At 36.5% G+C, this 27,755-nt stretch overlaps 1 protein-coding gene across 3 annotated transcripts in view; it reads right to left on the bottom strand.

The window, feature by feature from the left end:
* Positions 1-27,755, bottom strand: part of LOC150087442 (uncharacterized) — a 667,812-nt gene that overhangs the window by 51,921 nt on the left and 588,136 nt on the right. For all 3 annotated transcript variants that reach the window (XR_016546883.1, XM_090372072.1, XM_090372073.1), the window contains one exon: positions 3,480-3,628. Coding sequence is in view for 2 of the 3 variants with exons in the window: in XM_090372072.1 (XP_090228198.1) it covers positions 3,480-3,628 (149 nt within the window). In the remaining variant the exon portion in view is untranslated. The remainder of the gene's footprint in view (positions 1-3,479; positions 3,629-27,755) is intronic.

Here is a 27,755-nt window from a genome sequence, read left to right as displayed (position 1 = left end):
ACTGGAGAAAGTCAAGTTGCAAAGAGAGGAAGTCAAGGAGTTCCAAGTGATTAGTGGAGTTGGGAGAACGGTAGAGACAACAGATGAATTTGACACAATGAGGTAGAGAGATTTTAAGCCAGAGAAAATCAAAGAGAGGAGATTCCAAATTGCCAAATCGCTGACAGGGAATACCAGAACGGACATATGCAAAGTACCACCTTGCAGGCGAAAGGAATCATACAGCGAATAATTTGAGCATCTGAGATGAGCAGCAGTTGAATAAACCGATAACTGAGATTCTGTCAGAAAAAGTACATGGGATTTGGCAGACTGCAAGTGGAAATGGACATTGTTGAGATTAGATTTGAGACCATGTATATTTGAGAAATGAATTAGGAAGTGCTTGGGAGGTTTAGATCTTTTCGCAGATAAGCTTGCTCTATTAGTTTGACAATTCATGGTGTATTCAATAGTAAGAAAAAGTGGGTGGGACATGCTGTATGAAGTAATGAAATTTTTGGATATGACGTACACGTGGTAAGAATATACCCAGATCCTTGACATAACGTGGCCTCGACAATGCTCCCCGCATACACACTACTCGGACTCCCTCCAAGGTAGCAAGATTATACATTAGCTGATCCGGAAGCCTCCTAGAGTTTCCAATAGGTTCGGTCCGGTGTACTAACTAGCGGCCGGCCTGCGAACACCGTTTTAGAGCTGTACCCTCGAAATGTAAGGAATATTAGATCTCGCCACAAAGTTCATCATAACCTTAAAAGTCATCAATCATACTGCATGATGGAAGAGATAGGGAAGGGTTGACCGGAATTTAGCTCTAGAGACTAAAATGGGTTCCACCACTTCATGCCTCCAATAAGCAAAGTGGTGGTATTCCACCGGTTGATGAGAGTCATCTACCACCTAGTACTGCCTGGTAACATAGAGGGCGGCGTTCCTCCATGTGGTGTGGGCGCCACACCTCGACCCCTTGCTTACGTTGGTTCACACCTGGGTGATCATCCACCATGTACTTGTGCATGGAGGTTATACCCAGGATTACTAACAGTCCCACCATCGTGAAGGTGCAAGCAGAGGATTTGGCTGTCGCAGACAGTCCGGACTTCGCCGAAATTGAGTCCACTTTACTTGAGTGTCACCTGAATATCAGTTCCATCAGCGTTTTAGACTCCCAGGTAGCAAGTACAGTTTGTCTGGCATATCTGAGAGAATGTCTGTGACAACCTCAAGGACCTCAAGGCTGGTAGAAAATGAAAAAGATCTGGGAGTAATTGTGCAGTCAGATATGAAGTTTTCTGAGCAATGCGGACAGGCCGCCAGAGCAGGTCACGACGTATTGTGAATGATATACAGGAATTTTGCTAGCAGGGATAAGGAAGTGATTATCCTTTTGTGTAATGCAATGGTCAGGCCACGCTTTGAGTACTGCGTTCAGGTCTGGAGACCTCATTTTAGGTAGGATGTTGAGTTGCTTGAGGTTACACAAAGAAGGGCAACAAGATTGGTGAGGGGAACGAAGGGATCCTTTTACCAAGAAAGGCTTAAGTTCTGCAAATTGCAGCGACTGGAGACTAGGCACCTGCGAGGTGATCTGATTGAAGTGTATAAGACTCTGAATGGGTAGAGCATGCTGAATTCTGATGGAATTCTTCCGTTTGCTCAGATTACGGATCTGAGGAACATTAATTCAAATTGAAGAAAGGCAGTTGTAGAATAGATGTGTGGAAATTTGCCTTTAGCCAGCGGGTGGTTAATTGCTGGAATAAACTTCCATCTCTCGTTGTGGAAGTTGATAGCTTAAATAAATTCTGGAGAAACTTTTAGAGGGAATGGATGTGTGAAATTGTTTTTTTTTTTTTTTTGGCTGATGCTACATAATCTCATACACTTGCATCACATGCCTCCATTACTACTACTATGGAGGTACCGGAATTGCTACTGTCATTGTAAGGGATTGGTTTCGTCGCCGAATCCAGGTTCGGATAAACAGTCTTGTGTAAACAAATATAAACAAAAATTCTTCGCTGAAAATCTCTCTACATTCACATTGTCTCTTGGCTCCTTACATATCATGGGCATAGCAAACGGCATCGACTTCTTTCTTTTGTTCAACCAATCACGTGATCTATTCAAACAAGCAATAAAATAACATGTGATGCCTACGCCTTTTTTGTGGCCACCTAGAGGACAACTAAAGTATAATTGGTAAATTTTCCGAATTTCCGTCGTTATTGTATGCAGTTTGATTTCGTTTGGAAAGAGCCACACACATAACAGAATTTGTTAGGGGGATTTTTCCACTTTCGAGGCATGAATGTGTTTCAGCAGTTTACCGGATCTTACTTGAAATAATTTATAATCAAATAATTAAATTAGAAAGAAAATGGATGTAAGTATATTTAAACAATTTATATAAATATGAATGTATAAACTAATAATAAATAAATAAGAATTATATTCATGTAGGTTGGCTGAATAGGAATGTGAGTGGTATAGTAGTCACATATTCATGGAATCGATCTCATCACAAAAACTAGACTTGCTATAAAACTGAAAAAAACAGGTTTGGAATCAGCATCCAAAGATCTGTCAATTCTACATTTTTTTCCCCCGATGTATATTTCCCAATATACTTGACCCGTGTTATTCATTAACTCAAATGCCGTTTTTGAATACACAATAGAATACTACTGAGTACCACTAGTACTCAGTAGTATTCTATTGTGTAAAAAGCACTGTATAACTTTTATAGTGTAGATTTTGTAAAAAGTTAACAAATATTTTTAATTTTCATGAATATTGTAACGAAATTTCGGCAGAATGAAATGATTCCTATACCTAAAGAAGTTCGTTGTAACTGGATTTTACTGTACGACGGTACGGTCATGTTGCTATAGCTACCGCGTGCTATATAAAATAAAGTGGTGGGCGTACACACTTGGGAATAGTGGAGTATTTAGGGGTGGGCAGAGAGGGCATATGTCTCCCCCTTAACGGCGCCTCCGTAGCCAGGTGGGAAGGAGTAACAGTGCGTAGCACACGCTTCTTGATTAGACCGGGGTTGGAGCCCGTCACCACCAAATACAAAGGATGCGGAAAGGTCAGGGAATGACCACCGCATATTCCCGGAGCAATATGGCCTTAGTTGCTAATGCTCCTAAAAACCAAATAACACCATAACACCAGTCTCCCCCTTAACCAAGAATTTGAAATTAAAGAAAAAAGAACGCGATCAAAAAAAAAAAAAAAACTGTTGGGAACATAGCATTGTGTCACTGTATAAATTAGTAGTTTGTGCGCAAAATATCAATTAGTCCGTTTTTATTACTTTCATTAAAACAATCATCTAAAATGTACAGAAATTCTAGTTAACCAGTGAAAGTATTAGAAATTCTCAATATATTCCATCATGACATATAACAGACATAATGATAAAAAGAATTATGTTTCAAAAATGATGAATTTGAATTATTTACCTTGTTGCGGTTTCATGCTGTTCACATCTTCGGGCGAAAGCTTGGCCTTTTTCATGGCCTGCGAGGCTCTCGGACAGCCTGACAGGCTACGGTGGGTGAGGAAGCTGCCATTCGCATGGCCACTCCCATCGCATCCAGGTGTCGGACAACTGAAGAGAAAAACAAGAAATAAGACAGAAGATTCCACATAAACTTTGTTTCATTTTAAACAGAGACATTGCATTTATAAATTTAATCTATATGCATACAATATATTCTAACATGTAATAAGATACTTAAATACATCTTGTTAGGAAAAGAAATTTGTAATACCTTGTAACAATATGACTCCATGGGTATTAAGAGGTACCTAGTCCCTTGGAGACAGATCTTTTATAAGTTTTTGTTATGTGTGAATCGGGCTCTGTTCATTACTTAACGCTGCAGCTAGTTCGTCAAGCTTATACAAATATGGCCCTTCTTACAGATAATTATTTACAATGCCGTTAAAGTTTTACCGATAACAGCCAAGGCAATTGTATTCATGGTTTCATCGATAACAACCAGTGGAACAGATCACGTGAAACAGACTCACACCGTCATACTACCACCAATGAAGTGCATTGTTGATGCAATACAATCCTTAGGGTATTCGCCATACCGAGGTGCATACGTCAAATGCTTGAACTATAGGTATTATGTCGCTGCTGTCATGCATTCGTTCGTCCATTCTCTGCATCAGGATAGGCTGTGACGTGTTTTTCTGAGAGACAGCTTCTGCTACTTGCAGGTTCCCTTCCACGGTTACCCATTCAGTTTTTTTTTTGATTTGATTTGGTAGTTGTTGGCGCATCGGCTTCTGTGGCCATATTGCACCTCCCAAGGTTTTTGCAGTACTTTGATCCAAGCCCGAGGCGGGAATCGAACCCGCGACCTTTGGGTTGCCGGGCAGGTACTTTACCCACTGGGCTAGCCCGGTCGGCACCCATTCAGTGAACTCAAATTCTGCCAACTGTCTCTCGGGTCGCTCATTAAGTGTGCCCTTGCGATTTCCCCCTCACCATTCTTTTTAACTATGGACATGTTCGGGTTATCATTAATGATAATTACTTGGCTTGGGATGAATTGCCCTACGCTAGCCGCGTAGGGCTAGAATGGTTATAATCGTCATTCTCACATTCCGTTTGGAAAAAGCATGGGTTGAAATCTCTCCTGACTGGAGGAACTTTCATGGGTTTGTTTTTTTTTATATATATAACGTTTGGCCTTGTGGCAGTGAAGGGTACTAATATCGTTATCTCATATATTTTAAGCATTGCAGGTACAATAAAGAAGAACAATGAAAGAATGGCTGCATAACTATAACAATAGTTATAAACATTTGTTAATTTTAAAGTGATTTTGAGTGTCCCACTCTTTCTGCTATCTGGAAAATCGACGTGCTCACCGTGTGAGACCCTGCTACCAGTATTACACCTCTTCAAAGGGATTACGTCTCCTTTTCTCTTCTTATATGGTTATTTTACCAGCCAGTCGGTACGCATGTCTTTCATATGATACTTTTAACCGGTCGTGCTATATGCGTATCATATAACCTCTGGAATTAACCATTACTCCCGAAGTTTGAAGGGTTTCAATACACGTTGGACGATAAGAAGTGTGTGTGTGTGTGTGTGTGTGTGTGTGTGTGTGTGTGTGTGTGTGTGTGTGTGTGTGTGTGTGTGTGTGTGAATTGCACTTGAGTGCGCAAAGCTGCAAAAACAGGATACAAAAGTATATGGCTGACATCAGAAAGAATTAATAGAAAATATAATAAGATGTAGCAATATTAAACACAAGGTGTCGAGCCTAATAGAAGAAGCAAAGTGAAAAAAAAAGAGAAAAGAATGAGAAATAAAGAGAAAAAGAATAATAAGAACCTAAAAAAGAATTATAAAATTAAAGGCTGAATCAATGAGCCAATTAAACGCAGAGAAACTGAAAGGGAAAGCAAAAATATATGATTAATTAATAAAGAAAAATAGTGAGCATCAAACTGAGAGTGGGAAGACGGTAAATAAGGTGAAAAAAAAGGCTGGATGCAAACTAAAGAAAGTTGTTACACAGATCCGGAATTTCATCAGGAGACTACACCTGATCATGTACCAAAACACTGCGTTTCTATACAAACTTATGGTAATGGAGGAAAGATTAAAAACAATAAAGAAAAAAAAAGGAGGGAGAAAAAGATAGAACCTCCAAAAACATAAGTAAGGTACAGCCAACGCAGTGTATGTAATCAAGTTAAGGAAATTAAATTAAAGTATAAATGAATTAAAAAAGAATAATGATAATGAATACATTGAATTCATGTACATAACTTGAGAATATATAATGTAAAGGTAAAGGGAAATAAAACAGAGTGCGGGAAGGGAAAAGGTAGTAAAAATAAAAAACAGGTGAAAATCGTAAAGAAGAAGGAAAGCAAGAATTTCTGAATCGCCCAACGGACGGAAAAACAAAGGATAAAAAGTAAAAAGATAGCAAAGAGAAAAGAGATTAAATGGCGTGTGTTGTGTGTATATATATATATATATATACACACACACACACACACACCAGCGGCCACTTTATTAGGGGCTCTCCTTGAGTAACAGTATCATGTGTCCGTAACCATGTGATATAAATCAGGCGCGCAGAAACGTAAGGATGCTGTGCGTGCAATTTAGTGCGAGAATGGGCAAGACGAAAGATTTAAGTGACTTTAGATGCAGTATGGTAGTCGGTGTGAGTATGAATATCTCGGTTACTGCAATCTTGCTGGGATTTTCATGTGCGACTGTGTCCCGAATGTATCAAGATTAATCCAACAAATAGCATCCAGCGAACAGCGATCCTGTGGCCGGAAACAGCTCGCTCATCCGAGAGCCAAAGACTTTTGCAGGGTAACAGAATGGTTATATTCAGTAAAATAACAGCTCACTACAATAATGGTAACCAAAGAGACATTTCAGGACGCACAAGTTGAAGTATCTTCTCACTGACGGGGTGTCGCAGCCGACAACCGAAACAAGTGTAATTCCTCTCGTGGGGAAAGAATAAAAATGAATAAAAATAAACGAGAAGGCGCGGGTACTATGCGCATAGAAGCACCAACACTGAGCAATACAGAAATGAAAACACGTTGCCTGGTCTGACGGATCCCAATCCCTCTTGTTTCACACTGATGGGAGAATCATATTATGGCGTAAATAATGCAGGGTAGTGACGATATAATGGTGTGGAGAGTGCATTCGTGTATGTATATTGGATTCTCTTGCTTCCAGTGGAGTAACATCATTTGGATACTACAGGTTATCTCTAAATCGCTTGCAACCAGGCGAATTCCTTCATGATTGCAGTGTATCTGTCTGACTGGGTTATTCCAACAGGATAATGTGCCATGTAAGTAAGGACAAAATTGTGCAGAACTGATTCCAGGAACATAAGAGAGAATTCAGCCTACTGCAGTTTCCTTCCCAGATTTTAATCAATTGAGATGATGCCTGATGAGGTGGAGCGAGCTCTTCAGAATAGAAATCGCAACCATTCTGTTTAAAACCACTATAGAAAGGCATTTGTCAGCATGCACCAGCATCCACGTGGCACCTCGTTGAGTTCGTGCCACAACGAATCTCAGGTTATGCTGAAGGCTGAAGGGGAAAATGCTTGCTATTATAGAGGTATGCATAATAAAGTGACAACTGAATGTGCATTCCTCCCTAAATATATTGGATTGTTGTTTATTATCCATTATTTATTTTATAATTTTAATAATATAGTAGCTTAACAATATCATGCCTCATTAAATCGGTTTTGTTTGTTTTTTTTTTTTTTTTGACGTGTATGTGGTCCCACACCCTATTGTACTGCATCCTACTATAAGGAACAGTAGCATCTTACTATTCATTGTAGTAAGACGCAGGAATCTGTGTCAACCTATATAGTCCCCTAGGGATTAGTGCTTGCCTCATTGTTTCTTTCTATATTTATTAATGATATTGATAAAACATACGAGTATTGGGCTTAATGTCTCAGTTTGGAGATGATACAAAGGTTTCCAGGGTGGTTAATGACAGTAATAAAGCTGTGATGCTGCGACAAGATCTAGAAAATTAGGATGGGCTGAGAAATGACAAAGTTTAACGTTGACAAATGAAAGATACTGCATATGGGTAATAATAATCCCAGATTAATATAACAACTGTGTGGTACTTACTCTCGGTACAGTGGAAAATGAGAAAGTTCTGGGTATAACTGTACCGTCAGATATGAAGTTTTCACAGCAGTGAAGAGGCTGCTAGAGCAGCTCATGGAGTCTTGTCAATGATATACAGGAACTTTGCTTGAAGGGATGAGGTGATTATCTCTTTGTATGAGGCAATGATCAGATCACACCTTGAGTACTGCATACAGGTCTGGAGGCTTCATTTTAGGAAGGATGTATAGCTGCTGGAACGAGTACAGAGAAGATGCAACGAGATTGGTGAGGGGAACAGAGGGGTGTCTTACCAAGAAAGGCTTAAATTTTGCAAATTGCAGGGTCTAGAGACTGGGCATCCGCGAGGTAACCTGATTTAGGTGTTTAAGGTTTTGAACGGATTGAATAAGCTGAATGCTAATGGCATTCTTCTTTTTCAGCTACACACATGAAGGGATATAAATTCAAATTGAGGAAGGATGGTTGCAGGATAGATGTGCGCAAGTTTGCTTCAGCCAGTGGACAGTGATTGTTGGAACCAAATTCCACCTATTGTTCTCAATGTCGATAGTTTGAATAAGTTGAGGAAGGATGGTTGCAGGATAGATGTGCGCAAGTTTGCTTCAGCCAGTGGACAGTGATTGTTGGAACCAAATTCCACCTATTGTTCTCAATGTCGATAGTTTGAATAAGTTAAAGAAAGAACTGGACAAAACTGTTGAGGGGACAGACACGTGAGATGGGAGTTTTTTTTTTTTTTTTGGCTGTACTGTATACGCTTGCTTTCTTTCTTGCGTCATTTGCCATGGATCAAATAACCAATTGATTCAACAAAAACGAACCAGTGATATTTGATCTCTAATCTGGCGAGGTAATTGAATATTAAATTGAGATAATTTTTTGGCACTTCACTGTTCAAATAAACTATAACTTTTTCATGAGGAATAGTGTTATATTTATAGTTAATACTCCAAGTTATGTGCTTTATAAAACCTATCTTAATGTCTTTCGCAGTGATCGAAAATATATTCTAACAATGCCATTGGTATACAGCCCATTAGCTAATTATCAATTTTTTAATATTTTAATTAACTTTACAAAATTATATATATATATATATATATCTATAATCCAATTAATCCAAAAATTAAATAGAGAGATAGAAATTAATAAAAATATATTTTAAAAATAAATAAGAAAAAATAGTAGGAAAGCTAACATCAGTGGCAGCAGAAAAGCACAATCCACTACATGTTGCTTATAACAAGCTAAATTAAAATAGGATATTTGCCAGTAGCATGGCAAACCAGTAGAGTGAAAAAGAACTTAGCCAAATAAAATAACATAACAATAACAGAAAAATATATAGGGGGGGATAAATAAGAAGAGGGTAGTGTTGAAACAACGTTCCTAAAATAATTTAGAAAATTAGCCAATTAAAAGAAATTTAGCGGCGCCCCCTTGATGGCACCTGTTTCCGAATTATGTGAAATCTATGGAAACGTAGACTAACAACATTACATGACCAAATAAATTGAAAATAATAATTAATAAAATGAAACAAAGTAGACTGACCATTATGCCCCATCTTGACAAAGGACCACATGGCCAATAATAATCAGGGAATCACTGCATTTCGAACGCTAAACAAATCCATGCAACGACTGAATGATACTAAAATCAGACCGCCGATGGAATAGATTTGCATAGCGGTGGTCCTTATGCAGCAAAAAATAATAAAACAGAAAGTCTAGTATATATATATATATATATATATATATATATATATATAAAACCAAGGCACCAAAAAGTTATAATGACGTTGATTAAGAATCAAGATAGCTGTTCTGGTTTCATTTTATATTCTTAGCGTATTTCATAGTGTTTATATATATAAGGACCAAATTTATATATATATACACACACGGTGCATCGTAATATGTGTTACTCAATTCAGGGATGGGTTTAGGACCTAAAAACAATAAAAAAAGTTCAAGTAAACATAGGTCTGATTTCGCGTCGTTTCCGAATTACAGCCATTTTTGTGTTTCCAGCAATTCTTTCCACAAATTGAGTTAGCATAGCTGATTCCATTCAACTGTTATAGAGGCTCTCTATAACAAGGCCCTCTATCTTATAGAGGGCCTTGTTGTAGTTATCTAATCAAGATGATTTCAGTTAGTTCTCTTGAGGGAACTACATTTGGAGCTTCTTATTGACATTTTGATTTTGTGCTTGTGCTATGATAACGGAGGCTTATTCCAATCAAGAGATGGCAGACATGCATCTCATGTATGAACTTACTAGATGCAATGCAACCGAGGCAAGGCTTCTGAATGCAGAAAACGTCCCTAATCGTCATGTGTCAGATAAGATCTTTCAGAGAATACATGAATGCCTTGCTGAAACTGGTTCATTTAGAAAAGGAGTTTCAGATGGTGGTAGATCCTTCAGCAGCTGAGCAACAAACCCGCCAGACACCTGGAACTTTTGAGCCGGTGAGACAGTCTATGATGAGGCGTTTGCAGGCTTTTATTCAGGGGCACTGTGGTAAATTTGAGCATTTACTTAAACGTAAGCAAATAAATAGTAAATAGTTGTCGTAACAGAAAAATGGCTGTAACCCGGAAACAAGAAAAAAAATCAAACCTATGTTTTCGTTTACATGAACTTTTTTATTGGTTTTTAGGCCATAAATTCATCCTTGAAGTGGGTCCCATATGTTATCATACAAGTCTATATATTTACAGTACAATTAAACAGAATTATATATATATATATATATATATATATATATATATATATAATCAATGTATTGATTGCCACTACAATAAAAAGTAAAGGATAGTAAGAAGAAATAAAATAAGCATAAGAACAGTTTAAAGAAGCTGTAAAACGAAGTATGTTAATGCATTGAAAAAGGAAAATAAAATGCAAACAATAATTATCTAAAAGAATAAATTAGCAATAAATTAGAATTAAATTATAGTTATAAATCATGTCATAGGGTATTAATTTACATTTGAAATTCTAAAAGAGGCTAAGGAGATATGTGGGATTATATAGACATCGATATTAACATAAATTTAAAGGATCGATTATTGTTGCCAACTTCTTCAAGTCAGTGCATCATTAATAATTCATTCAGGGCAACAAACTGTTTCGTTATACTATATATTCATCTCGGGACTACCCTCCACACCACTGTAACAGCAGCGGTATGGAGGATAGCCCCGACGAAATGTAAGTAATTGTTAATTTGAATTTAAATTAGTGATTAAATGTATGCCATAAAACTGAATTGCAAATTTGAATATTGGTAGATGTTGGGGGGAACTGAAAACCAAGCTATGGTGAGAAGAGGCTAGGAATGAAGTTTAGACAAACTCTGCAAAATAATCAAGAAGAAAGCAATACTTATCTGATAATAAAGATAAGTACCTAGGCAAGCTGGGAGTGTAAAACCCTACCTCTAAACATATGGGCCTTGGCATTAGAGGAAATAGGTATAAAAGAGGAGATTAATAATGTCTAAGTATATAGGTAGGGCTATATGGTAGGGCTATGAGAGCTCCTTAGGAATTAAGAAGACTAACGGAATATGGACAAGAAAAAAGGAGATCATAAAAGAAATAGAATAAACAGAATATAAATAGTACTAATAATCCCTTGAATAATATAATAGATTAAGTGATAAAAAGTCAAGATAGTTTGTAAAAAAAAAAGTGAAGAAAAAAGTAGGAAAATATTCGGACAAGCTGGGAGTGGAAATGCCCAATTGCAAAGTGAGAGCCCTGGCTGTGTAAAGAATTATTAGAATTGGGGCAAATTTACAATTCAGTTATATTTATATTGATGTATATATTGATAATTATCATTCATACTTTCCTAATCCCTTTAGAGTTTGTATTAAATTTAAATTTAATACATCTCTATGATATAATTATTATCTGTATAATTATATATACAGTATTTTTAAGTTTATTACTAATTTATTCTCTTACATAATTACTGATTGCATTTTATTTCCTTTTAAATGTATAAATATACAAGATACTTAGTTTTTTACTGACTATACCATACTTCTTATGGGATTGGCAATCTGTACATTGGACATTACATACTTCATTTTTAATCACACACACACACAGGTAGTTAAATGATTTAAAATGAATGCTTGTCAACAGTTATGGAACATTGCATCTTATCTTTATTTTCTTCTTTTTTGTTTAAATACAACAGAAATTATGCTTCCTGATTTGTTTCAGGAGTCACAGTGATATAATACACAACGACACCGTTGTGTAAGGGAAAGGCTGTGGTTCGAATTCGATTTTGAAAATACAGAAAGTTAAATTTTTTGCTGTAAAGTTTATACATTAAAAATTACAGAAATTGCTTTTTAGAATATAAAAAAATACGAAAACTTTGTTTAAAGTAATTTATTTCTAAAAAAATATTCGTTTTACTAACAGGACTAGCCTTAGACGAGTTCAGGGAACAAGAGTGCAAGACTTAAATGTAGTTGAAAAGGATAGCAATTCAGTTAAGGAAGTTCTCCTTGACTGAATTGAACGTTTCTACCCTTTTGTCGGGATCTCCGTCTACGACTCGGGTGCATTTCATTTGCTTCATCTCCCCCCACTCTAAGGATCGGCCCTTGTTTCGAGAGTAAACATCCTCCCCCCCCCACGAACTAATTTTTTTTATCTCAACCAGGTATGTTCCTGACTGTCTCTTTTCTTTTCTTTTCTTTCACTACAAAGTATATGGCCATTAGTTATTCAACCCGTTGTGTAGTGCAAGGTGCTATTTGGTTGGAACCGAACAACAAAGAGACTAGTAAAGCTTGCAGCAAATACTGTATCTTCTACTACTAAGCCCTCCGTGGTAGCTTTAATCGCCATAATACATCGCCGTATGCGACCCGCTTGGAGAGATCTGGGTTTCGATTTCATTCGACGTGTGGAAGGATTCCTCAAGTGCTATTTAATCGAGGCTTTGGTTAACTGAGGAGGAGGGCGTACAGTTTTTTTCCTGTTTTTCAGCCACCCAACATGTAAATAGGCCCGCGGACATACACTTTTACAGTCATACGAGTTACGTTTATGAACTTACGCTTGAAGGCTATTAATACCAATATTTTTTAATATATATTTTTTTAAATTGCAGAAAAAGCAAAAACTGCATAATTTTTATGGATTATGCTTAAATAACTGGATAGTGATCACAGAACCGGATTTAAGATTTTAGTACTATTTTTTCAAAGTTTCCATTTTAAGAATTTTCCTGAAACGTATAATAACTTAAGTACTTTTTTATTAATTTGCATATACAGTATATGTAATGATTTATCATTAGGTAATAGGCTAATATGAGCAGTACTGAGACGGAAAATTTATGCAGGCGGCCACACATTTTAATTCCAGCACAAGCTGTATGCTTCTGCTGTCTCTTGGTTTGTCGATGCACACTCATGGATATTGCGGAAGTTATTTGCCTCTTCCATAATTTTTGCAGCAGCCAGTTACCGTTCTTAAATCCGCTCTGCATAATCAGAGATGTGAATTATTTGAAGATATTTCTTTAAAGCAATATCTGTAAAGGTATTTCGTTAAAAATATTTTCTTTATGAAATAATTTCTCCTTTTTAAAGGACTTGTTTTTTCTTCATCAATTCCATATCCGATTATTTCGTTATTTTCCTTAAATGATTCATGATCTTAAAAAGGACTTAAGTTAAAGGACAGTTAAAGGAATGTTTCTTATTCGTCGGTTAACATCTTTCTTCAGTATTGCCTCTCTCTCTTCTCTCTCTCTCTCTCTCTCTCTCTCTCTCTCTCTCTCTCTCTCTCTCTCTGCTCTATTTTTCTACTGTTTTCTACACTGTAAATGTGATGCGTAGCTGTAATGAGTTAAGCTTTTTTTGTCAACGAAGTTTCCTTTAAATAAATAAATAAATATATCCTTGAGATATATATATATATATATATATATATATAATAACCTTTTGGCAGTCATTTTTCTTTTCATTTGTTGTTCGTTCTACTATATGAGCCAAAGCATAACATTATCACATCATTAGGCAATAGCACTAAAGAAATTAAGATCAAAATTTAGACCATCAGATATGCCAGAAAATCGCAAACATCAGTTTTTCTTGTTAATTGAAAAAGGCCTTAAAATTTTCACTAACCTGAGAAAATCGTGTATCGTAGAACGCGAAAGTATGAGCAGTGTTTTCTTGTTATTAATGATGCTTGTTTTTAAAAAAATACAAGTCGCTTATGACCTAGATGTTATCTTTTTTAAATCTTCTGTTGATTTCAGCTTCGTTCCTTTTATATTTCGTTCCTTTTTTTAGGGATCCACTTTGACTGCCACTTTTACGATGGTCTCTTCTTTATCTCATTTGTTGAGTATTTCTCATTGACTGTTTAGCATACTAGGATTCCACCAACTTCAGTAGACAGTAGTTCTATAAATTTTCTGTTTATACTCCTGGACGACCAAACGGTCAGAGGAGTTCACAAGATAGACAGAATACAAGAAACAGCACCGTATTTAGCAGTCACAGGCTTGAATTGTCAACGTCAAGTACATATGCCTTGTGTACTTGAGTGACCGGGGTTCAAGCCCATGACTGCTAAATACGGTGCTGTTTCTTGTATTCTGTCTATCTTGTGAACTCTTCTGACCGTTTGGTCGTCCCGGAGTATAAACAGAAAATTTATAGAACTACTGTCTATTGAAGTTGGTGGAATCTTGGTATGCTTACTTATCTGGCCTTGACGGTCTTTGGATGTACTCAGCGTGGACTATGTTTAGACTAATATCCAAAATATGGACTATGAACGTCTCTCTCTCTTAGGTGGAGCGGTTCCAACATTCAGTTGGAACTCTCTACTCTGTTTTACCCTCATTCTTCCTATTTCCTAATATTTACTCTAGGCCCAGGGTGGTTTCAACGGTGTTATTTCAGCAGCTGATTAGAACGATAGTTGAAATGAACCGACCGCCTCCACGGAAACTTAGTTTCCGTGGAGCCGATCCATTTCAAGTGGTAAAATAAATAAATAAATTTTCTGTTTATACTCCGGGACGACCACACGGACAGAAAATAAAGAGGCATTCAAGATAGAGAGAATACAAGAAACAGCACCGTGTTTAGTAGTCACGGGTTGAACCCTGATCACTCAAAACACGCGTATTTATGCACTCTCTCCCTTGACCACTCGGATACGGCAGCAGTTCCTGCCAATCTGAAAGTAGCCATTCACTCAACGCGAATAACATAATGCGCTACACTACGCTGCGCTACACTGCGCTACTACATATCACTACGTTGATTGGCCTCTACCATGTATGGTACTTGACACTTTCATGGGACCTTGCGGTAGTACAGTTAGTATAATCGCCGTCCTCCTCACACCGGTAACCTGGAAAATCCCGTGATGATGTGCGAAATTTTCACGGGCCTTTTTTCATAATGTAGCTGAGTTAGTTGGTCTCAGGAAAAGGTAGTGTTTTTTTCTATCGGAAACTCGAGTTTTTTGTCCAGCAAACGGGCAAATCGATCACAGAACGCAGGCAATTTACACGTAATATACAGTATATGGTGCAATATGGTCTGAAGTCTCTGATGTGCCTAAGTAGCCAGGTGGGAAGGAGCAGCAGTGCGTAGCACACGCTCCTTGATTAGACCGGGGTTCGAGCCCGTCACCACCAAATACGGAGGATGCGGAAGGTCAGGGAATGACCACGGCATATCCCGGAGCAATATGGCCTTAGTTGCTAATGCTCCAAATAACAAACAAACTGATGTGCCTAAAATGCTACTACCATCAATCAATTACACTTACTGTTACATGGCGAGGGTTGTCTTTATTAGGCCGGTACAGTCTACAAAAAATAAATAAGTAAATGGCTTTTGCTTAATACCGTTGTCGTATTTGCTTTTATCGTATATAAGGCGGGTGCATGTAATGAAACGTACGCTCATGTCATACCATTTACCTTGTACACTGGCTACATGCAGCGCGAACGTACCTTGATATCGCTTTTTTGAACTTTTTTTTGTAGCTCTACTTTAAAAGTGATACATTTTAATAAGTTATTGGAGATATAGGCAAGTTCATCGCGGTTATTTGGCTAGAGACAGGAATGAACAAGAAATTACGGACTTGCTTTAAACAGCAACAATACGGTTAAATCAACAACACACTGGCAATATTTGATGTATGGGCTTTAGTTCGATGTAAAATTATACTAAGTATTTTATACTTAAAATGTCCAAGTAGAAATTGGTTAATATTTGATACAGTTCAACGTCATTGCAAATGTCTAATAAAGAATGAAAGGTTATGTGTGATTAGCATGAGATTCCAACTTCCAGACAATGGTGTCAGTTTCAGCGTTGTTAGCCAGGGCTCTAAATTCAAGAGGTTAATCTGACACTTCCGTGGTGAGGCTTGGAGTGATCTGGTTGATAATTTTGAGTTTTGTACTTTTCTAATGACAAAGTTGTGGCAGTCCATTGTGTCAATTAAGTCAAGTGCGGAGTTGGGGAATGGTTGGTCCATTTGTTGGAGTCTGTTCAACTTTTGTGCTTTAGAGTTGCGCGATTCTTGTGTTCTCTGTGGGAAGAGCTTCGGTAATTGTGGTTGTCATGTTCGGAATTGTAACCACCCTGTATGTATGTATGTGTGTATATATATATATATATATATATATATATATATATATATATATATATATAGTTTCAATAGTTAAGGAATAAAGTATGAAACCAAAGAGTGAACGCCGAAAAGGAACGCTGTAAAACTGAGCCGGCTGTATTGCATGGAAGTAATATGTACTGTATTATTGTCCTCAGCGCGTGCAAAGCGTAGTGTTATAGTAATAGAAATGAATCGTATATTATTGCATAAAGTAATATTAGTGAGGCAACCGCCCTTTCGGATTACATATTCCAGGCTTAACCTAATGTTATCATGAATCATTACGGCATGAATAGCTTTGCTTAACTTACTTTTTTTTCACTTTATTAAATTACTTTCATTCTTGTTATTACTTTACTTTCATTCTTATTATTAATTTACTTTCATTCTTATTATTTTTATTGTTTTTGCCTTAACTCTTTCCTTTTATATTGTGGAACATGCGGAACTCACTTGCGGAACATTACTTTTAAAACGATCAGAACACTATAACTTTAGATTCACTGGCTGCATTCACTACTACTACTACTACCACCACCCTAAGCAGTACTATTTAATTTATATATTACAAGCTTTACATCATGCCAACGAAACCAAATTATTATTATTATTAACATCTTTTTATTTCCACATCAGTGGGCACCCCCGGTACGGCTTGGTTTGGCTAGAGGGGTGTACATAATAAATATTCAAATTATAATATATATATAGATATATAGATATTAACACGTTAAGTTTAAAAACATATATATGAACACACATTGTAGTTACAAGTGTCAAATGTCATTTGCACAGGTGCATAGACCATTGTTTTTACACTATGGAACAGTGGAAACAGGTGCTATGTAGCAACGAGTCGCGTTATAGTTTTCACTTCAGACGGTCAGGTGTATGACTGTGGATAATGCCCGAGAAATATCAACTACCGCAGCATATTGAGCACAAAATGAAGTTCAAAGGGAGGTAGGATCATTGGTGTAGGGCTGCACCTGTGGTTCGACCTCGGATCGATCATTGGTTGATACCAAAAACAACTAGTGCCAAGTCGTACACTGAAATCTCTGTCAATTCCGTTGCTCCTATGCTCTGGCATATCTATGGAAATTGGCCCTTAGTGTTCCAGCGAAATAATAATGTACATCCCATACAGCGAACAGTGTGAATATGAAGTTCTACAATTCGCTTGTCCTATCCAGATTCGGGGTCTTAATCCCATCGAACACCTCTGGGAAGAACTGAAATTTTGGATCAGGACGCAGCCAGTACGTTCATCTTCTACAGCTGAAGTGGTGACTACACTGAAGAAAGAATACATATTCCTGCTAACTGTTACACAGAACGAGTTGAAAGGGTTTCACGAAGTTTCGATGAGGTCAAAGATGGACCTATAACTTATTGATTTGTTCATTAATTTTCAATCCTTACAAAAAACATACTTTGAGTAGGATGCAAAGTGGTGGATACAGAAGTGCATAATTGATATACGTAAATGAAACTTGATAGGGAAATCTGTTGTTATGCTGCTGTTGTTGCGTATGTGTGAATTTATAGTTAAATAATGTAATTTATAAATGCAAATTAACTTATGAGTACAAAATAATGAACATCCAGCGAGGACATTATAAAACATTAGTAGGGCGGTGTGATCACATCGATTTAAGTACATACTGTTGAACTTCCTCCAGTGACCTGAAATGTCTTTTTCAACGAAGTTATGACTCTTGGATATAGAATGAACTCATGTGGGGCCGGAGATTTGGGGATGTTCCATCTGTACGATCCATTTTTCTATCATATATTGCCTCACCGACAGTACTTCGGCTCGCACTGCATTAACGGCGATCGAATTTCTGGCAGATAAACGCATTCTTCAGATGGAACATCCTTTCCACTCTTGATTTGCTTCATCTGATTTCTTTCTATTACAGTTATTTCTCATAACTCTGCTAAAAAGGTACATTGTGGGTGTAGGGCTGCACCCACAATGGAGGAAGTCCAGCACTTCGAGTGCCCTAAAATCGACATCCGTCAAAAAAAGTTCCAGAAAGCTTTCCAGTACTCTATGCGAAGAGAATGGCTTTACATAGAGCTATTATAGAGACAGCTGTACTTTGAACAGGACAAAGGCACATAATTGGTAAGTTCTGTTTTAACCTGTACAGTAATTTCCTCGAACTTTCTAAGCATACTACTTACAATGAACCCATACAGCTGCTGGCTGTTGTAGGGAAAACTGATAAAAAATATAAATCGCAAATATTGAAATAAGGGTAAGCAGCAGCAATTATCAATCCACTGCAGGATGGAAGCCTCCTCAACAATTCATGTTGAGGGAAGTGGACCATAATCTGTCACGCTGGTCCAGTGAAGGGTTGGCAGATCGACCGTATTTAGCAATCAGGGGCTTGAACCCCAGTTCAAAGAGCGTGAGCTACTGCACTCCTGCTCTGACCACTCGGTTATAATGCTTCCTAAATAAACAGGAAGTTCATTTTTTTCTATTTTTATGAAAAAAAAAAAAAAACAGTAAGTCATCTGTTTTAATTTTTGAGAAGCCAAGTGGTTTCGACACAGAATCACGTTAAAATCACTATTACTTAGAGCGAGTATACCCGAACATAACTGAATGCGGAAAAAAAAACACTTTGCAGATTTATATAGCCATCTGACTTGCAGGTCTCAACGTGTCTAAACACATCTGGATACGTCTATACTCATATCAGTCACAAAGGAAGTAGTACAGACAATAAAAACAGTTTCCTTAGACACACGCTCCACGTATATCGCGTATACATGGAGTGCGTATTTTGAAAACGAAATGCACAAGGCATAATCCTTATGGGTTTTGATAATTAACTATATAGTATCGGTGTAAATACACCATTTACACCGATACTATATAGTATCGGCTACGTATGTAGACTTGGGCTACGTATGTAGCGTAGAGGGCATCGTTTTAATTGTATCTCATATTGTGGTTGCCTTCACAACGAGATAGCTGCTATTGCATTACTTAAAATAAATAACGCATCTCTAGTAGAGAAGACTACTGTTATTTATTTTCACCGGTACCACCACCCAGACGATCGTTTCGAATCTATTGGGCTTCATCATCAGTGGGCGGGCAGGTACTCAGGTAATACAACAAGCCATCACAGTTGCGAATGGTGTATTTACACCGATACTATATAGTTAATTATCAAAACCCATAAGGATTATGCTTTGTGCATTTCGTTTCAAAATACATTACTACCACACCCTTTTGGCATCTCTCATATTGTGGATATAACTTCGCAACTGTGATGGCTTGTTGTATTTACTTGGGTATCTGCCCGCCCACTGATGATGAAGCCCAATAACTTCAAAACGATCGTCTGGGTAGTTGGTACCGGTGAAAATAAGTAACAGTAGTCTTCTCTACTAGAGATGCGTTATTTATTTGAAGTAATGCAATATCAGCTATCTCGTTGTGAAGGCAACCACAGTATGAGATACAATTAAAACGATGCCTTCTACGCTACATACGTAGCCCAAGTTTATGGGTTAACTATGGTGTATTTACACCGATGCTATATGGAATGTGTATCTAAGAAAACAATTCTTACTGTTTTAAAAAAATGCATGAGAGGTAAAACAGTTTCTAAAAAGTACTCCCACGAACACTATGACATCTTAACTTATGTTGCAGTACTATGACCAAAACCACTGCGATTGCGGCTCTTATAAAATGAAAGTTTCTCACTCTTGGAGTTGTTGTTGTTGTAGGGCTATAGGCGCATGAGCGACTTGGATCATATTGTGCCGTATATATTACGTCTGTAAATTTCGTGTGTTCTGTGGTTGATTTGCCTGTTTGCTGGAAAAACACCCGACTTTCTGGAAGGGGGGGGAACCATGCAACCGTTGCTTGAGGTCAACTAACTCTGCCACGTTGTGAAAAAAAAAGCCATTAAAAGTTCTTCGCGTCATCAACAGGAGTCGAACCTTGACCTTTTCCACTCGGTGTGGGAAGAATAGTGCTTATATGCAGTAAGTTACTTGCGAGGGCATTCCTGAATGTTTCGCATTATTCATACTTGGAGATTATGGCTTTCTTCAAATTATATTCTGACTATTAATTCACATGTAATATTCATTCATACAGAAGCGTTTTACAAATGCTTGCATAACAATATGTTAATGAGGTAAAATTAATGTCAATCGGCTGTGGAGATTGAATACTGTTAAATGGGGATGAGTTAGCCAGTTTGAGGTGACACTGTGTAGTCCACCCCATCTTCGAGGACTAGTTCATTAAAAAAAATTCATATTAGAGTTAAAAAAACCGAGAACAGTTTCATCCACCCATGTATATTATGTCCATAATTGCTGGACGTAAAATCCGAGTTTTCGAGAGAAAAACCTTGCTGCCTTCCTTGAGATTGTCTCAGCCACGGATTGAAAAAGCCCATAAAAGTTATGGGTTTTTTCAATCCATAAATAATTAAAAGAATTTCTGAATTCTTTTAATTATTTGTTCAATTTTTTCACCATTCTTTCTACGTCGTTCGTCTGTTGGGATTCGTAAAATGTAGCTGAGTAGCAAAGATAATACAAATATCAAATAAACTGATAAATTAATGAGGACAACAGTGAAAAAGGAAAACCGTAAAAAATCTTGAAACAAAGCAAAAAAAAAATAATTCTGCTGTTTTACTCTGCTCTGCTCTTCTATTTCACTTTTTATAAGAGGAATGAAATTGGCAAAATACAGTAACGATTTTAAAAGTTCAAACGATGTTTATAAAATTTCTTCTGCCATTAAAGTTTTAAGGCTTCCTTTTAACAGCTTCAGATGTTCAAATGGGTAGCCAGTTATGTTTTAGGAAAAGGGCCTTTCCAGAATAACTGCAGAGAAACATCTTCGGGCATTTGATATTAATTACATCCGTAGATCACTACAAATCACTAGGTTCCTAGAATTTATATAGTAAAAATCGTGTTAACGAAGTTTGCTATAGCAATCTGATTAAAATGTAAATGATCTGGTCAGAAATACAGATTTGCGTTTTGCAGCCTTATTTTATAATCACTGACTGGAAGGAGGGCAACTCATCAGCAGTATGAGCTCCTTTTCAGATAGAAAAGTGGACTAGTGCAGACTCGAACTCTTGAAGTGAAGCTCACAAATCTATACCCGCACTTTACCTTTGGTCAGCCTGCTTTTCATAAAGATATATATATAAATGCTATCTTGAAAATATTGGAAACGAAAATTTTAACTTGTTTAGACACTCAATATCTGCTGTATTCCTTCAATATATTATAAAAATGTATAACCAGTAACAGTTGCCGTCAGAACAGTGTCCATTAGTTTTAAAGTAAAAACGGTTTTGACACAATAGAAGTAACATAATTTGTATATGAACAGAATATGAATTAAATGCTTAGCTTCTGTTTCGCGGTGATTAAACAATAACTGAATAAATTTTAATAGAACTAAGGATTACTTACCACAACTGCATATATTTGCTAATATCCCTGACAGTTATTTCAAACAATTTAGCTAATGTGCGCAGTGCGTTACATTTCGGCGTGTTAGCAAATAATAAGAATTTATGATTTATAACAAAATAAGTCAACCCATCGACATGAAATTTTGTTATAAAGATTCCTAAAATACTTTAAGCATTGAAATTTTGAAATGGATCAATGTTTCTGTTCCCAATTTATAGTAATATTTCTGTAGGGGAAACAGGAGAGGAAATACTATGAAATCGGAATTGAAGTTAGAACCATTGCAGGGGCCAACAGAATATATATATTGAAAATTTGGTAGCAATCCGCATTTTTCTTGTCAATTAATGGGAAAACGTACTTTAATTTATGCCGATTTTTGTAGGGGGCGGAACGAAGGCTGTGAAATAATAACTGGATTTGAAATTTTCCCAAGAACTAAGAGAACATAAATTGAAAATTTGGCTCGAACCGATTTTACTTGCATTTATATGAATAGATTTCTGTGGTCGGTGGGGCTCGTTGATTAGTCTCTAATAGCGTTCCATGGTCCAACGAAACATATGCTGACAGTGTGATATCGATTGAACCTTTTCTTATTAATTAATGTCTAAACATCCGATAACATACTTCAATTACAAGTTAGGTAATGTACACAGTGCGTTACATTGCGGGCGTATTCTAATTTTTATTAAAATTAATTGAATTTTTTTCTTTTTCTATGATTAACTGAAGTGAAAAGTAAATATAGTTACCTTGTGAATTAATTACTAAAATTATAACTTAACACTTAATAAAACTCTATAGTTTTAGGCTCTCTAAATTTAGCCTTTCGGTTTTTTTTTCTCTAATTAGTTATTTATAATTATAATTATATTTTTTTCTATAATTTGTTTAATAATATATAATTTATTTTTTCTATACAAATTGTATAGAAATAATAATTACCGGATTTCTGTTTGTCCAATTTTAATGAAATTTGGGAAGGCTCGACAAATATTTCTATACGAACCAAATATAAAGCTTCATGAAAATCTGTCCAGTGAGTGTTGAATTTTTACGTGCGGAAAGACGGGTAGACTTGGTGAAGACCCCTCTTATTGACCTCGAGGGAAGCGATAAACTGCATTAAAACGTTTTGATAATGTTATGATGTCACAGTGTCCTCAAACAATAGACCAATAATCCTGCACCGTGAGAGCGCACACTAACCGCTAATTTTAATCGAAACACAATGGACTTTCATGATATGCATGGGAGTTGTCCGAACTCCATAATCGATCATTCTGACTACCAAGATAGCTGCTCAGATGAAACCATGCTTCATCAGTAAAAAACAGTCGTGTCTAAAACTTGAATGTTGTTATGAAAGGTCCTAAACCAATTACAGTAACGAAGCCTAGCAGCATGATCAGTTGGCCGCAATTCATGGATAGCATGGATGCGATACGCTCTCAAAGGCAGCAAACGTGTAGCTTTATGTGCACTATTTAAAGACATTCGTGCACTATTTAAAGACATTCTTCTGTTGGGAAACAGCTTTCGTAATGATTTAGAGAGGGACTGCACCAAACCGAGTTTCACATCTTGAAGCTCGTTGTCGTTTAGGACTTTTGTGCCCCTGCGAGTATGCTTTCGATCGAACACAGATTCTCTTTCTGCAGACTTTCTAACAAGGCTGTAAATTGTGGTTTAGTTTGGAACTTCAACTTCTGGGACTTGTGGGAATTATTTCAAAGTTTCTTGGCACAGTGAGCACGATTTCTTACCAAAACAATTCTTTGCTATGAATATTCTTTGTTCAAGAGTCCGAATCATCTTTCTTGATCAAAAAAGTTATGGCTCACTGGTTAAACCCAGTCAGCTCCCTCTACCAATAATAAATAAAACTTCGCACAAACAACATACGGAAACTGGCAATTATGGGTTGCGTTTTAAAAAGAACAACTCTGTATAGTGGCATTATATTTTAATCGACATATGTTGATTTTCATTTTATTTTAGTATGTTATTTAAATTAAATAACATAAATTTAGTATGTTAGTTAAATTAAAATCAATAGCTAAAACAGTTCCCATTCATTTTGTTCTTCGTCGAGAGAGAGAGAGAGAAATCTAAAGCGATCACATAATGCTTGTAATAAAAATATTTCTTACACTAAATGAATTAATTAAACCTACAACGCGCTTGTCAAAAGTGGCATGTGAGATAATTCCATATGATTATTCCAGTAAAGTATTGTTATGAGCCTGAAGTGAGAGTCTTAGGTGAGAACAGCAAAATTATGTCCAGAAACTCGGGTTTTTAAATCCGGCAAAACAGGAAAACTGACTAGAGAACACATGCAATTTAGACGTACACATGGGTGAATGAGATTGTTTTCTAGTAACCGTAAGATGATAGTTTTTATTTGAATTCTTCGACTGATGCTCTCCGTGGCTCTCAGCAGTCCGCACGATACATCGTCGTCTGCCAGTCGTTCGGAGAGGTGTGGATTCCATGTTGATGACTGGAAGGATTTCTAAAGTCCTCCAGTCGTCAATATGGCTCACTGCAGTCTCTTCATTCGACGCTGTAGTGAGCTACCTCCAGGCAGAGCGAGCCTGACTTTTCCTCAAGACGTATTCGAGTGGCCAATACAGAAGTACAGAAATACACGCGTTTGTATTGACCATGGTTCAACCCTGCCTCACTACTACATATGATTTTATGTTTTTGTATGCTTGTTGAAGTGATTCATTGTAAACTCTTCTGATCTATGTGGTCGTGCCGGACCATAAAACAGAATTTTTTTTTTTTTATTCTGGAATTTTCAGCGATAAATTCGGATATGAGCAACAAATTCCCGGGCTGTTAAAATATAGTAAATCGGAAATAGTGTCCGTTAAGAAATCGCTATCAAGTACTGAAACCATAAAATACTTGCATCAAAAAATAAAAAAATAATAAAAACAATAAAAAATAAAAATAAAAACAATAGCAATTAAAAAAAATTTCGATGATTGCAGAGCTTTTTCTAAGGCCTGGTATATACGATTTAGTTGTCATGTTTTAGGCAGGCTGGTAGTTGTCGTGGCTCCTTATGACTTGTGAAAGAACTTCCAAAACAGATTGGCTGCGTATCGTGTAACTTATCAAATAAATTCGGATGAATATGTTATAAAGAAATGTTTAGGCGGGAAGGATGCAATTTAAAATGAGAAATACCTGTAACAGCTAAAATATTAAGGCTGGATATGTATTTCTTCTCTTATTCGTTACTGTATCTAGCCGGTGCATCGCATTAGGTAGTCGGCTATTGATAGAAATGGAATACTCTATTTAAAACAAAAATCCTGACATTGCATTGGGCATAAAATTTGAACAAAATCAGTTTGATATTTTTTCAGGCATGTTTAAATTTGGTTAATTTTAGTATTAGTATTAGTAAGGTCGAATAATGGCGCCTCTATAGCCAGGTGGACAGGAGCAGTAGTGCGTAGCCCACGCTTCTTAATTAGACCGGGGTTCGAGCCGGTGACCACAAAATACGGAGGATGTGGAAGGCCAGGGAATGACCACCGCATATCCCCAGCCCGAATAAAGTGTGAGGGTTGGCGTCAGGAAGGGCATCCCGCCATAAGCATTTCATGCCAAAACAATAAAACGCTGACTCCATATATATAATGGGAAAAAGGGCGAGGAAAAAAAAAATAGTAAGGTCGAATGATGAAGGGAAGCGATCTTTTTCTGCATCATCCAAAAATAAATAAAATAATAATAATAAAAATTGACCAAAAACAATATTTTTACTAGTCTCATCTCACAAGGTACTAGCCAGATGACAGTTGTTCTGTTTTTAACTTAAATCAGACTCGGCACATTAGGAGGCAACCCGCTGCCCATAGGTGAACTTCATGCGATCCACTTTTCTGTTATTTCCTGAGATTTAATATTTGTATCTTCTGGTTCGTGTCTCACTCACCAGGAAGAACAAACGTTCCTCATCCATCTTACTCAATCCATTCAGCCTTATTCCCCTTAATCAGATCTCCTCTTAGACGTCTAGTTGTCGAATTCTGTAGTCAACATCGCCTAGACTTTTGCATGATTTCGAGATCTCAACCTTTGGTCCACAACTTTCTCCAAAGAATTTATCCGAAACCAACCTTTTGCGACATGAAAAAAAAATTTATATGTGCAAGTAAAGAATGACAAACATATTCGGCTTAAAATCTCGAGTAAGTGTCCAGAAACCAACAGGAATTTTTTAAATCCAATGTAGTTCAATTGGTATAAATATGATGTTAGATTTCTCTCTGTAGTTCAATAATGATTATAATGTAGGTATTTACTATATAATTTCAGTATATATATTATATTCAAAATTGATAATCAAATGCTGTTGATAAACTTCTCATATACTGTATTAGTAAAAAGTATTTGCATACTTCTTGCAATGAATTAGAATCATTCTATAGATACTGGATGCCGAAATTCAGCTATTTATTTTTCTGTACAGAAAGCAACACGCTTCTTCTATGCATTCGCTCGATTCATTTTAATTTTAGGATTCGTTAATTTCAAAAATTTACAAATGTTTTAATCTCTGAGATCCTATTTATTAAGTAATTAATGTCAAAATTTTGAAATGATGTGTAAACGCTTCCTCCTCTTAATTTCCAGTCAGTTAACAGAACTTTAACAGGGAAATTAAATATTATTTTTATTATGAAGACATATTGTGCCATGGTCAGCTTGTCGGTATTTTAAGATTTTTGACTAACTGATTAAAAAGCAGTGAAAATGGTACCATTTTCATAAACTAAGCTTCACCGATGTTCGAGTTATCTGGCCTTCAGTTAATTCTTGATTTTTTTTTTTTTTTTTATGAAAACCCCAAACACGAAAGGTATCAAAACCTATAGTACTTAGTACCGTGCATGGGTTGAAGGAGAAGTATGGGGGGGGAGGGGGTGCCGGAAACTTTGCTCTAGAGACTAAACATGGGTTTCACTATTGATTAAAATAAAACTTTTCTAAGAATATTTAGTTATATTTATCTTTCCCACCATCTCTTGCATAATTGTCAGTTATACTTGACAAATAAATAATTCTAGTTTAAATTACAATTAGTTAAAAGCAAAATTAAAAATGATAAAATATACGCCGGTCGTGATTACATGGATAAGTAGATACTTGTTTTGTTAGTTAATAAATAACTTTTTTTTTTATCATGGAATAAATTGTGCTGATAATTGAAAGTTAGCTTTAACTGATTTAAATTATATAATAGTATACTATATTTATATTATACATTTTGCAATTGTATATTTTATTTTATGGCTTATATAAATTGCAGTTATTTATGTGTCAAATATGACCGGTGATTAGTCAAGACTTAGATAGTCGAAGATTTTGTCAGCCATCAAACCTTATTCATAGGAATACTTATATAATCGCTTTCACTTTTCTTTTAGGTTAGTTCGACGTTGCCGACCGGGCTAGCCGGGTGGGTAAAGTACCTGCCTAGCAACCCAAAGGTCGCGGGTTCGAATCCCGCCTCGGGCTTGGATCAAAGTACTGCAAAAACCTTGGGAGGTGCATTATAGCCACAGAAGCCGATGCGCCAACAACTACCAAAAAAAAAAAAAAAAAAAAATTCGACATTAAATGAAATTCCTCGAGTAATATCAGGAAATGCTAGTCAGAGATAATGATATGAAAGTAGCTGTTTAGAAATATTGGCAAACTTTTCTGTGCTAAAAATTCTTTTTAGTTTAGAAATAAAAACATGGGATATTTATTCATACTTTAGCCATGTGATTTGTATACATTTATTGACCTTCCCCGGAGAAGCAACAATATTTTTTGTTTCTTCAT

The sequence above is a fragment of the Mastigoproctus giganteus genome, chromosome 4, assembly GCF_048544385.1.
Source record: "Mastigoproctus giganteus isolate SK-2022 chromosome 4, ASM4854438v1, whole genome shotgun sequence".
Lineage (NCBI taxonomy): Eukaryota > Metazoa > Arthropoda > Arachnida > Uropygi > Thelyphonidae > Mastigoproctus > Mastigoproctus giganteus.
The sequence above is the reverse complement of the archived record's forward strand: the minus strand, read 5'-3'. Positions and strand labels throughout refer to the sequence as shown.